The sequence below is a fragment of the Vanessa cardui genome, chromosome 15, assembly GCF_905220365.1.
Source record: "Vanessa cardui chromosome 15, ilVanCard2.1, whole genome shotgun sequence".
In the NCBI taxonomy this organism is placed as follows: Eukaryota; Metazoa; Arthropoda; class Insecta; order Lepidoptera; family Nymphalidae; genus Vanessa; species Vanessa cardui.
In genome coordinates, this window is record NC_061137.1 from 9,440,732 (window position 1) to 9,455,536 (window position 14,805).

At 31.2% G+C, this 14,805-nt stretch overlaps 1 protein-coding gene across 1 annotated transcript in view; it reads left to right on the forward strand.

The window, feature by feature from the left end:
* LOC124535871 (transmembrane protein 151B-like) overlaps nt 1-14,106 on the forward strand; it is a 71,490-nt gene extending 57,384 nt beyond the window's left edge. The window contains exons 2-8 of the mRNA XM_047112267.1: nt 252-400; nt 5,520-5,723; nt 9,682-9,766; nt 10,981-11,146; nt 11,676-11,799; nt 11,876-11,996; nt 12,083-14,106. Of these exons, the coding sequence (XP_046968223.1) occupies nt 252-400; nt 5,520-5,723; nt 9,682-9,766; nt 10,981-11,146; nt 11,676-11,799; nt 11,876-11,996; nt 12,083-12,982 (1,749 nt within the window). The 3' untranslated portion in view covers nt 12,983-14,106. The remainder of the gene's footprint in view (nt 1-251; nt 401-5,519; nt 5,724-9,681; nt 9,767-10,980; nt 11,147-11,675; nt 11,800-11,875; nt 11,997-12,082) is intronic.
* The last annotated feature ends 699 nt before the right edge of the window (nt 14,107-14,805 follow it).

Genomic DNA, 14,805 nt, shown 5'->3' on the forward strand with positions numbered 1-14,805 from the left:
CTTAAAAAACGCAATAGTACGTTTTATTTTTTAAAAAATTGAGGTACAACATTTACTCATTGCTGTAAGGGATAAGTCTACTGATGTCGTTGTATTAATTAATATCCTTTTTAATATCCTAATTTATTTTTGTTTTACTTATGTTGTCTTTTGTTCTTTACTTGTTGTGCATTAAAGCATAAAAAATATACCTAGTTTACAAGTTGGTATTAAAAAAGTTTCTTAAGTAATATATTTTTTTCTTTATACAGCGCCCTCGACAACAAAGTATCGGTGGCGTGCTGAGACGAGAGGGAAACTGGAAGTGCTTTCTCCTCACGCTGATGATCGTCGGCTGTCTGGCCTCGGTAACTTGGTGCAGCACTGCTGAAATCGACAGAGAACTTATTGATCTAAATACGTGAGTATAGATCTCCTTATATTTATTGGGTAAAAAAATGTACAATTTTAATTACTCTGGACCCTAAAATCTTTGATTTGATGGTCGGAATAGAACATAATTAGAAGTGCCCGCGACTTTGAACGCGCTTGAATTTAACAAAAAATTAATTGTTTCGCCTAAGTTAATTCTTATTACATCAGCTTTCTGACAGGGAATATCCCGTCAAAATCGGTCGAACCGTTCTAGAGATTAGCTGAAACAAACAGACAGACAAAAATTGTAAAAATATATATTTTGGTATATGTACCCATTCATTTGCATTTAGTAGAAAGCGATTATTTTATTATTACAAACAGACACTCTTATTTCATTATATGTATAGATATAGGTACATGTACTACACTCAGTAGAAACTGGTTAGGAATTATTTAAATTACCCTTGAATATTTACGTGTTACACAAGTTCCTAGTTTTCCAAGTTCGTAGTTCAGGCTTGCGAAAGTTGATTAGTGAAAGTAGATCTCCGCCTTTAATGTTAACATCCGCCTTTGATTTATTTTTACCTTGAAAGTAGAATATACTATGACGAACTATTTTAAATTGGGATTAAATAAATAATAAAATAAATATGAGACAACATCACATACATTACTCTGATCCCAATGTAAGTAGCTGAAGCACTTGTGTTATGGAAATCAGAAGTAACGACGGTACCACAAACAACCAGACCCAAGACGACATAGAAAACTAATGGTAATCTACATCGACTCGGCCGGGAATCGAACCCGGGACCTCAGAGTAGCGTACCCATGAAAACCGGTGTACACACCACTCGACCACGGAGGTCGTCGATTAATTTTGTGACTGTGAAACTGACATTTAATTAAAACACACAAGGCATCCATTGGTAAGAAATTCGATGGTTTTGATAAAAAGAAAAACTGCATTCTACATCCATTTAAATTTCTTATGTAAAGTAATATTTTATTAAACTTTGTATCGCTTATAAAGAAAGAAGTACAGTGTAATGCTTATTATTTTCTTAAAGTCACATATTTCTTTGAGAAAGATTTCTATATTTGGATACGATATGACGTCACTATGCTCTCTCCCTTGTAAGAAAGGGTACTCAGTGTCACTCTTATACATATCATACTAATATTAATATTTTAGAAGTATGTTTTCTTTGTTTATAATTTCCGAATACACTGGTTATAAATTATAGGGAATTAGTTTAGTTTATAGAATTAATATAATATATATGTATACATTATATATAGTTTGTTTATTATATGTTATTGATATATAGCTCGTCGTGACGACTACTAACCGCAATATTTGTTATATATTAATACTGAAACAGAAATGCCTATACATAAAATTACTTAATTGCAGCACTTTCGTAGCAAATTTATGTGTATATTCCGTTTTTGAACCAGTCTAGGCTTTACAAAGAGAAAATATACGGCTTTTCCCATTGCCGCGCGCCACGACCGTTTCATTCTTAAATTGTTATACTAAATTGTATTCAATAAATAATAGTTAATTGCAATTTTTTAATTTGAAAAAAAACTGTTTTACATTTCATTTTCGATACAACTTACACGAGTGGCTACTGTCGCCCATTACCTATTGATGTTGAAACATTTATATCTTCTGTATTATACAGAACTTTTTTGATTAAACGTCAATAATGTGACAACTTTCAATCCTATTAATTATGTAATGAACGAAACTGACCACTAATATTTTTAGAACCAAAGCTGTTATAAATATTACAATATGAAAACAATCATAATTAACTACTTAAAAATTATAGAACTGTTTACTTTTTAAGTCAAAATAGCAACTCTATTATTTAATGTTGTCTTAAATTTTCGCGATTATTACACATTTAAATGAAACTAATTATAACGGATGAATCGCGTATATTAATTATTTTTTACGGGTAGTCTACCCGTGACCACGAACACTGCAAAGTGCTCGAAACGTCGGGATGTTTAAAAAAATAATTAATATACGCGATTCATCCGTTATAATTAGTTTCATTTAAACTCTATTATTGTCTAAGATTTCCACCTCATATTAATAGGATGTTGAAATAAATGTCTAAATCTATTTTTATCAATTCAATAAGTCAACATATCTCTTCTCTCTACCACTTGTATGCAGACGATCTCCAAATTTACTCCCACACAAAACTAACTGACTTACCAACGGCCATAACAAATTTAAACAATGACTTGCAAGGCATTTACAAATGGAGTATCTCCTTTGGTTTAAATATCAACCCATCAAAAAGTCAAGTCATAATAATTGGAAGTCCCAAAATGGTCTGTCGTATAGATTGGTCACTTGTTCCACTAGTTAGATTTAACAACACGACTATTAATTTTAGCGATAAGGTAAAAAACCTTGTCGTCGTCTTTGACCGGTATCTCTCTTGGTCGCCGCAGGTAGGCGAGCTTAGTAGGAAATTATTTGCAGCCATGGGCTCTCTTCGCCGGCTGCAGTATTTTCTTCCATTGCCTACTAAAATTGCATTGGCACAAACTCTCCTATTACCCATTCTTGACTATGCTGATACTTGCTTTCTCGATCTTAAAGAGGAGCAATTAAATAAACTTGAGCGCCTTCAAAATCTTTGCATTCGGTTCATATTTGGTCTTCGCAAATATGACCACATCTCCGAACTTCGTAATAAGCTCAAGTGGCTTCCAATTCGCTTTCGCAGGAATACGCATATCCTTTCCTTACTTTACTGTGTACTTTTTCATCCTGACACACCTTTTTACCTTAAAGAGCGCTTTGAGTTCCCTTTTTACCTTAAAGAGCGCTTTGAGTTCCTCTGTGACACCCACGAACGTTCCCTCCGATCCAACTTATTTTACACTTTTGTTAATATGTATGTATATGTATATGTATATGTAAATGTATATGTATATGTATATGTATATGTATATGTATATGTATATGTATATGTATATGTATATGTATATGTATATGTATATGTATATGTATATGTATATGTATATGTATATGTATATGTATATGTATATGTATATGTATATGTATATGTATATGTATATGTATATGTATATGTATATGTATATGTATATGTATATGTATATGTATATGTATATGTATATGTATATGTATATGTATATGTATATGTATATGTATATGTATATGTATATGTATATGTATATGTATATGTATATGTATATGTATATGTATATGTATATGTATATGTATATGTATATGTATATGTATATGTATATGTATATGTATATGTATATGTATATGTATATGTATATGTATATGTATATGTATATGTATATGTATATGTATATGTATATGTATATGTATATGTATATGTATATGTATGTATGTGTATGTATATGCATGTGTATGTATGTATATATTTCATTTATATCTATTATTATATATTAATATATTTTTTCCATATTGATATATATTGATTCGTATGTAATATATTTTAGTCAATTAATTTATAACTTTTGTACGCCTCCAAACCGCTTCCATTTTTTTTTCAGTCCTATGCCCAAAGGTTGTCTGGAAGAAATTGCTACCGTAGCGATAAGACCGCCTTTGTACATCTACTCAACATGTTACCCATTTGCCTTGTCTTTTATTATTGGTGTACAATAAAGAGTATTTATTATTATTATTATTATAAATGCTACATACGAACTATTGTTTTGTAAAACAGTAAGGATGAGAAGATTGCGTGGTTCGATAGTTAGTGTATAATTAAATGTTTGCACTCAGTCACATCGTACACCAGTATGGATTACATTAAAATTAAGTGATCAACATTTGGAATGAGTCTTTTTTAATTAAAAAGAACAGTGATTGGGCTACATATAGTTAAACATAAAACGTAATCAAGTCATTCTAAGTAATTGACGATAGCACGCTGAGTTGGGAAACTAGACTGACTCAAGTACGCTATTATACTGCAGTAGACTACGTGCAGTGCAGTGCAGGGACGTATAGCTAGAAAGCTAAAGCACTACTTAAAAATTGCTCTTTCATTTCATTTAAGCTTTACAAATAACTGCTATTTTATCTTTAAAAGAATAATCATTAAACAAGCGTTTTTATTTAGTCCAAGTATGGTTAGAGTAGGGCTGGCAGGTGCTTTAAATATTTTCTAAAACAATTATCCAATGTATAATACCTACTATGTATTGTACATTGATACTGCTACGCCAAAAACTTCATATATGTACCTCTGTAGCTTCTCATTAGATTTGGTAATTTGCAACTGTCAATTTAGCAAGTATTCACTTCTATATGAAAGAGGATTTGCTATTAAATTAATTTCGTTTTAAAATGATCTCATTGACCTTAGCTCACACTTTAATTAAAAACTTTGACATAGAAATATTTGAAGAATTTAAATGAATCTAACATGATATAGTACGTACGAAAAATGAGCTTCTGTTAGCACGCGCCCGAGATTTTTTACATTATTTGAAATATCTCATTATGTCTCATGAGTATTAATTGTCTAAATTACTAAAAATTAACGGCTATGTTTATCTATTGATATTATTGAAAGTTAATAAATAATATATTTTATGAAAACCTTTTTTTCTTTTGTTTTTATATAATAATCTGGCTATTCGTATAAAAAAAATGAAATTTCATCTTTTCCATTAATATTAAGATACTTTGTATACTTTTAGATTTTGTTGTCAAAAAGAAACCATGGTATAATAGAATAAGAAAAATTGGATGCGAGTCCTATACAAACAAACTACATAAGAACTTAAATGAACTCTTCAATTATTATTTATACTCTATCAATTTATACCATTTGTTACACATAACAATCACATACATATATATTATATGTATTTAATTGTTATGTGAAGTTTATAATAATATAAGCTTTATAACAGTAGCCCAAGATACTTATACGATTTTTGTTTCTGATAGCAATGTTATAATATCGATTTTTTGTTAAGGAAAAAATATTTTTTGTAGAATATTTTCATCAAATCAACTTCCTTTTGAATCTAGCTAAGCTAAATGGGTTATTTTTTAATAAAAAAGCTTGACTAATCGCGTCTACTGTCTAATCAACTAACAGTTTTATGTCCATCAGGTACCCAATAAAAAGGACAGTTCGGGAATCGCCCTGCGATGTCGGCTACGCTTACATTCCAATCGCCTTCGTGCTACTGCTGTATTTGGTGTATTTGGTCGAGTGTTATCACAGCACAGCGAGGATACAGCTAGCAAGGCGTGTGGATGTGACTGCAGTGAGTGCACGAGTCCATGCAATGAGGAACGCCAACCCAAGAGTCTGGTAAGAACTTGTCACTTTATATAATGCGACTCAACCCGGCTTCGCACGGGTGCAATGCTGATACAAAATATAGTAGAGATGTCTAAATTATCAGTGTTTCTTAACTATATTGTCCGTGCATTATATACAAAAACCTTCCTCTCGAGTCACTCAATCTATTAAAAAAACCGCTTCGAAATCCGTTGCAAAATTTTAAGCCTATATAGCGATAGACAGCAGCAAGCGTACAACTATGTAAATACCATTATATTCAGTCACTACTATGACCCGTAACTGCTAGTAATTTGTCGTACTTCCCACTTAAGGTTTACAACCACTTAGCGTAGTTTCGCAGTTCAACGATACAAGTTATAATTGTAAGCGAATTGTATTGGTATACGATAGCGACTTTTAATATTCGTGAATTTTACGACAGATATTTAAAAAATTGATGATTAAAACTGATATACGATTTTGACGCACCAGTAGTGCAAGAAATGATTATAATTTCTTATGACGACAATGACATTTACTCTATACAAAGTGGTTTAACGATATTTTTTTTAATAATCAAATTATAAAAAGCAATATCGTTATACCACTTCTTGAATTATTATAGCCACTAAGCTACACACAATTAATCTGTTTTTAATTTCTTCTCATAATAAAACCATAAATTTAGTAGCTTATCTTGTATATGATATATGCGTAATAGACTCACTAAAGACATACAAATATTGAAAAAATAGTTGTTATTTTAAAGAGCCACTTTTAAATAATCTTTAAAACATGCATTAAATATTAGAAACAAAATGTATTTATAGGAAGGAGTTCCAAAAGTCGAATCAAGTCACTTATCGTACAATTGTTTCACACTTTAACTAATGTATAACACAATTTAATGTTCTAACTTCGATTTGACATAATATGGCTGAACGAGTTAAAGTTTAACTTGTATACTGTAGCTCAAAACTTCGCCCCTCCCTCCCACACAACAGCCTGAGGTTCTGTTTAAAATTCATTATTCTCAACCATAGCCTCCATAATTTACTCTTGCACGCCCCAAAGCTATAAATAAAGCGATTCGTGTTGTGATAAAAGTAAAAATTGTATTCCCAAAGCAATTGCACTTGAACATTCAGTTTCTATAAATAATACGATCGTTTGATGAGGATTTGATATGAATTGTAGTAAAACTCCGATGTTCTTTTTTTAAAATTATGTTACTGATCAACGATATCGTTCAGCAATAAAAGGAGGTCTTATTGTCCAAATTTTTACCAGCCAGTAATTCTTAACGATTATAGAATATTATCTGCAACTAATCAAACAAATCTATATCGAAAAAATAATATAATAGATTTAACATTTAAATAGCAAAATGTGTAATTAAATATGAAAATTCTCTTAATACATTATAAGCTACTTACTATAAAATTAAAAGTTATTTATAAAATTATTACTAGTATCATGAATAGTGTCTTTGTTATATTTTTATAAAGAACCCAAAGGTTAAAGGTTACTTTACTGGAATCCTTTTTGCTACACATAGGAAGCTTTAAAAATCGAATAGCTTGACTGAATAAAAAATATGAAAGGAATCCAGAGCTGTGGATAGGAACTGGAAGTAGAAATAAATTGTTCGAACGTAGTACAGTAGATTTATTATCACACAAAATAGATGGAAATATCCACGTTTCCGAATTCCAAGAGTTCCACTATCAAATTATTAATAAAAATATCGAGTTAATTTAATTTAAACATTAATTTTAATCATCGTCGATAGATATAGATCTGAATCTACAAATACATAATCCTTACAGAAACCTCTAAAAAACGTATACGTGATTTTAATGGATAAACTCAGCAAGTTTTATAATATTACGATTCAGTACATATGAAAGACTTGAATTTAATATGCCTTGTATGCTTCTCACGTATTGGAGCCTGAAATGGATAAATGATGATAGGGTCAAAATCAAATATTTATGAATCGTACATCGCGTTTATTTAATGTAAATTTAAATTGTAGCCGAGGTGAACAAGTGAAGAAGTCAACCATAAATTAACCGAAGTTTTGGTTGAAATCTGGGCTGAATTTTCATATGATTCTTATTATTTATTTAGGAAACATAATACAATACTAATAAACAATTTCCTTAAAAGTTTATTCTCCCTTAGCCCAGCGTGGGCTCAAAAAGTACATTTACAGGGTCTAAGCATATTTTATCTGTATTTTAGGAGAGTGAGTATGGGTTCAAACCCAGGCAAGGACTACTGAATTTTCATGCTTAATTACTGGTTAGGAGTTGTCCTCAAAGGTAAAGAAAAACGGACAGTATTGTAGCTAAATGGTGGAATGAGCTTCAAATGTTCTACTCAAAAGGGGAGGGGCCTTAGGCCAGCAGTGCGACGTTTACAGGCTATTCCCTCCTTATTTTATCCACTTCGATGTTCTTTGTGTCTTAAATTATCCATATATATGGTACATACGAGGTTATAATATATTTATCTTGATGTCTGACTCTAAGAAATCAGCTTTCTCTTTTATGAAAAAAGGATGACTTGTTACTATTTGATACGAGGTTAGTCTAGTCTTTTACAAAAATATTTATTCAGATCGTAATGATTGATTTATATAATGAATTTTTTGGTATAATCTTAGAACCCTCGTTGAATTGTGTTTAAAAATTTCGTTGTATCTCGTTAGAAATACAATCTTGTTATCTAGGCACGGCATCAATTTAACTTTATAAAAATAATGTTATCTAAATATTTAATACAATGAACAAAATTTGAATGGCTTTGATTTTTTATATATCTAAAGAAAAATAGGTATATATAAGATCTATATAAGAGCGAAGCGAAGAAGAAATGAAAAACTGAGCATTACAATTATTGCTATTTTTAATTTAGATTACATTATTTTCTCTACTAATTATAGTATTATGTCATACATACTTTATTGAGAAAAAATATAAACATATAAAAAGATAAAACTAACAATAAAAAATAATACCATCAGGTTACTTACAGGTCTCGAGGTGACCACTTAGGATCAGGAAGACTATTTTCACATTGGCCTCAATATTACAAAAGAGGTTTTATTTTTTTTATATCAATTAAAACGAGGGAAGGCAATTCAGGCAGCTGAAACAAAAAGTGACCTCGTGTCAAAACGTTAAACTGACACTTTGAATTCTGAAACAATACATCAAGTAATTAAGCCTTTTGTCCGTTGTTTGAAAAAAAATATCGGACATTGCCATTGAAATATTTCATCCTGGCAAAGAGAAGTAGGACAAAAAATGATGCATGGTATCATCCAGTCTGTCCTCAAAACCCTATTATATTTTTTATAATTAAATATTTTTTATTCGGGTTTCAAAGAATAACGTTATTTTGTATTTAACCTACTGTAAACATATACTTCATGTACTAAACGTTTTTAAAGTTGAAACTACGAACGTATACACAGTTTAAACCTTCAATTGAACTTTAAAGATAGTACACAAGTTGTATGGAGCTTACTCGTATTACTCCGAGTCGGGCCATTAAAAAGCTATTGGGTTTTTCTGTTAAGAAATTCTCAGTTTACACTTTCGTGCCTCGGAGGTCACGTTAAACTGGTTTTGTGCCTAAATACATTCCGGTGGTATCGGATTGGCCGCCACATCGGATTACATTAGTGAGGGATGATAAAAAGTGTTAACGTACACTTGAATAAGCTCCGTACCCGTAGCATCTTGTGAATAACTGTTGTGGCAAAAAATTTTCAGAGGACATCATCTTTCCTGTTACTGTACACATGAAATATTATTATTTTATTGTATTATAATATTGATTTATATAAGATAATCTTATACAAAGTTTTAAAGAACAATGTCATACTTTAATAATTTTCATGCTACATTATGCGCGTAACTTAATAGCACCTACTATTCATAGAGTAAAATTATATCATTTTTTTCATTACTAGGTGGAAAGCTATTTGCTACCACTACGTGCGTCGAAAACGGCAAGTCACGCGATACCGCAATGGCGACGCTTACACTACAACCCAGGTAAGGGTAGAAATGCCACACAAGCTTGTGAATAATCGTTGAATAAAAAGGGAATCGCCACACACTTTTACAAATTTACATCCATATCTTTATATGTGTTAAGGGCTCCATCATTTAATATATTATTTTTACCGCTTGCGTAAATGATGGCTAAAGCTTATGAAAGTAAAACCTGCGTTGAAAATTCGATTAAACTTTTTGGGAAAACGCGGCCTACTCAAAACAAAACACGCGGTTTTTTGAATATATAATATAAATGAATATAAATTGTATTTGATTGTACGGTTTTCTACTACTTATAACATGGTTACTAACTCCCAATTTACATATATTGAGTTTATCTCCGAAAACTCAGCAAAAGCAATATATTTTATGGATTAATCATATCATTCCAATGCTTCAACTTTGCTCTTAACATCAACATCAGAATTCAGTGCCCTTCCTGAGGGAACTCGTTATCATTCCGATCGATACACTTTACATACATTGAAACAAACGGAAGGGAGAAAGCCATTTGTCATTGCGATCGTAAAGTGAAATACTGAAATGCACAGACGCATTTTTTGCAGTTCATTACACTCAAACACGAAACCACAGATTAAATAAACCTCCACAAATCATATATTACGTTACTTTCTAAATAGATGGAGTATTTAGTTTACATGTGTATTCTTTTTTACTTGGTATAATCATTTATAGAAATGTAAATTGATAATTTAATAACTTGTTTATCGTCTACGTCACTGATGAAGTTAAGGGTGCTCTACAACTGTGATCCACTTAACAAGGAATTAAATTGGCATTTAAATTAAAGCGGTTCTGTCGTCAACGATTTATTTTAAAAGCTTTTAATATTTCTATTCCTCACTTAAGAACATTGAATCATAACTTTGTATTATAAAAAAATATATTGAAAACTTTAATTAAACATTAGTGAAAATATCTTAAATCAAAACATTTCAATATTACGTATATAAACCATTAAGTGTGCTTTTTACTTTCATCTGTGTCTTTGCTTTATTATATCGAGAGGGATATAAACTTAGTCTTACGCTCTTTGGCGTCATTGGTTGAAATTTTATGATTTACATTTACCTTTCTAAATATTCAATCTCAAAAGCATAATTGAAAACGATTTTATAGTTCCTGAGATAAAAGATAAAACCCCACCGCTTTTATTGAAAGAAAGATAGATATTGTAATTTAATTTTCAGGTTTACTACGAGCGAGTAAATACGCATAGCGCAAGTACGTCATTTGCACATGCCTGTTGTGGCCAACGTGATGCTTCGAGGAATCTAGTTCTAGATTCGAAAACCCCCATCACAAAAGTCCGCTTCAGTAAAGGATTCGCCTTCGCGAATATTGAGGCTGCCAGTGGTAAAAATGACATTGACTGCTTTTTATATTCAAATTATTAAAATCATACAGACGGCTTTTACACTTCATTTTAAGAGGATTAGGATTTTCAAATCCCCGATTCGACTAAGCTACAAACAAATGGTGGTCATTAATAAAATCCTACGATGGCTTAGGGTATTGTGGGAAACAAAAGAAAGTTATAAGGCAAGGACGATCACAAAGGATACTTTTCCTCATTACTTCTGAATTTAAAATAATATATTTTAAAAATTTCATTCAATTTTTCCGCCTTATTCTATATTTAAATAAAAATATATCCACAAAACATTGCAAACAGATGTTACAAAGACTGACTCTAGACTTTGAAATTCAACTCAGCTATACGTTCAAAAGTACTGTTTCCGAGAGAGCTTATATTGTATGCCGTAGTTACTTTTGAATTCAAAGAAATAGCAATTTAAAACAAAACATTTAAGAGGGTTTAAAGATTAAGGGATAATTGCAACCATTATATATTTTTTTTTATAAAATCGGTCTTTTGTTACAGAATTTGAAGACCAAAGGTCAAGATTTTTTGCAGAACATGAAAGATTCGATGACTTCATGGAAATGCGAGAGGGATTAGATTTAATAGGTGTTAGTTCTTTTAGGGAGTACATGGTAGCATACAGGTGAGTTGTTGATTTGTTGTACAACTTCTCTTAATTGTTGTGATAAATGTTTTAACGCTTAATTTTATTTTTTAAGGGAAGCCGATCGTTGTCCTTGGTACTCATCTCAACTTCTTTTTTGGACACTTTCATGTCTTCTTCTTTCCTGGCCTCTAAGAATAGTCATAGAATGTAATACAGCATATGTCCATTATACGGTAAGTACCTTGATGAAGGATAACTTTGCGTATGTATGCTAATAAAATGACTAATCAAAAAAATTGAATATGATTTATATTTACAGATAACAAAAATATTTGGCACGAACTACGAATTAGACCCTAGCCGACAATTAGATTTAGATACACATTTGTCTGACACTTTACCGCCAGTTCCTGCAACAAATTACTCGTGGGCACTGGCTGACGAGCAAAGCGCCGTCTTATGTGCAGCGTCCAGACCTCCGCGTACTCTTCCACTTTCACATGCATCTACTGTGGATAGTCTCGAGTTATTTGCAGCCATCCGAGGTAACTGTGCAATTGTACCGTCATATTCAGAAGCTATGCGCATCGACGCTGCTCTTAGGGAAGACCCAGCGGAAAATACATCTAACGCAGGTGTTCTTATTGACATCGAAGGGGAACCAAGACCCAATAGGCCTGCAATAAAAGCAGCATCTTTCGATGAACCAACAAGGAGACCAAGAGTTACTATAGCTGGGACTCATTCAAGTCATAACATTGCTGGCAGCTCTAGATCTCATGAAGCTAAACAGCAGAATAGAAGATCCTGGGCAGGTGTGTTAACATCAGCTAGAAGCGCAAGACAAATTCTGGAAGACTTAACAAATAATCATGTCACTTACGAACCTATACCAGAATCTCAAGTGAGAAGAAACGGAGAAAATACTTTATATTTCTCTAGGGAATTGTCACCGACGTGTTCAAGAGATCCATTTGGAGGTCGTGCTCAAACGACGCCCACGGACGAGCCGCCATCATACGAGGAAGCTTTAAAGTTACCTGCGTTAAAGAAGTTAACGAGATCCATAACAGGCACCGATTTAGCTGGACCTAGAAGAGCATTTTTAAAGGATGTATTAGCAAATAGAAGATCATGTTTGGAAGGCGTCGGTGTATTGGCGGGTGCTAAAGTTGTTAGATTGCCATATAGTGAGTCAGGCGAAGAAACGCCTCTATAGCGCTGCTGTGTTAGTTTTACTGACTTTTTATGGTGCAATAAAATGTTATTATAAATACTCGAGATACTCGTCTAAGAAGTATAGTTAGAATCCATACAAAGTGAGATACCAAAATAGTTAAATTTAATATTTCTATTAGGTTAATTATATGCTTCGGAATTGCAACGCGCTTTAAGCTTGCCCGTTTATACATAACTGTAATTACACGGTAGCTTCAAAAGTTAATGGAATTGATTTTTTTTCTACAATTATTTGTATGCCAGATACATTTAATATAGTTGCTAATTCCTACAATATTGGAAATTGGATTGTATAGTGACATTTATAAATAAGTATAATCTATAAATCCTAATGTTCTGCTTATTATAAAATCTAGATTTTTTTAATGTATTCAATAAAACAGGTTGTGAAGTAAAAGATAAACTTTAAGCCAATAACTATATAGTTTTACTCTGCATAGATTTAATTTAAAATCAAATTCGAAAATAAATTATTATTTTTATTGAACATGTAACAATTTCCTCCTACATACTGTTTATTTATTCATTTAGGTATTAATTAAATACTTAGTAATATGTAATATAATAAATGTAGGTATAATTGCTTATTAAATTGTATATTATATAAAAGTAATTTTAAGGCAGTGCCTTGTATTATCAAGTAAATATAACAGGCTGTCTTCGTATGCTTAGTGTAATAATGTGTAATTTTACACATAATTAATGCAATTTTAATACGAAAACGTATTAAAATACATGATTTAAAAAAAGGTTATTGTCTTAGTTTAATTTTTTTGAGTAACGTTTTGATAGAAACTGTTTAAAGAAACTGCTTCATCCGTTCACTACAAAGAAAACATAAAAAATTAAATAAGATACAAAAAAATAATATAATTTTTAGTCAAATTTACTTTAAGCAAGCTTAGCTAACCTAATTAGCACAAAATCTAAATAACAAACAACTATCCATTCCATTTTCAAACATAAATGATATTATTAGCTAGCAACAGATAACATACAAATGTAATTACCACTGATACAGAAACACAATTAGTAAAACAAATATATCAGCGTATAGTACGACATAACTTAGATGTAGCGTCGACAAAATTCGTAAAACCGATCACATCTAAATTAAATACGCTATCCCAAATTTTCAATATTTATTTCTTATGTGAATATGATCTTTACACAAACGTAAAAACTTGTAACATAATATGACCTAATATGTTAGTCAATTTGACACGTCGATTTTCATGCACTTGCTTTCTCGGGTTGAACTGACGCGAGAATCTATAGCGACGAATAGCGTCAAGTGGCGCGATAGGGAGCTATTTCTATTGGTTGTATAAACAGGCAGTAATCGGTTTTATTGAATTTGCCAATGCTACGTCTTAGTTGTATCGTACTATACGTACAGAGCGTATAGTCACGTAAAAAAATAGTTCTCTTAGTTTATCAATTCGATTTCTTCGGTATACAAGAACTTTACATAGTTCATTGACCTTTAGAAATAAATTTAAAAATCTGTATGTACATACATTGCCAAAAGTGATATTAATATTAAATGTGTAAAGAATGTTCTGGAAAACATGAAGTTCAATTATGTTAGAATAAACAGCCGTTTTATATGTTAGATAAAAAAAAACGCTGCTGTTGTAATATATAATTGAAATGCTTGTACATAGGTATGATTCTAATTAGAGTTTGTTAAGTGCCAAGAAAAAACTTAAGGAAATAAAAAAATATTCATAAAATAAAGTAAAGTGTAATGTCAATTAAACAAAAAGTATTTTTATGTTGATTCATAATCCGATTTATTTT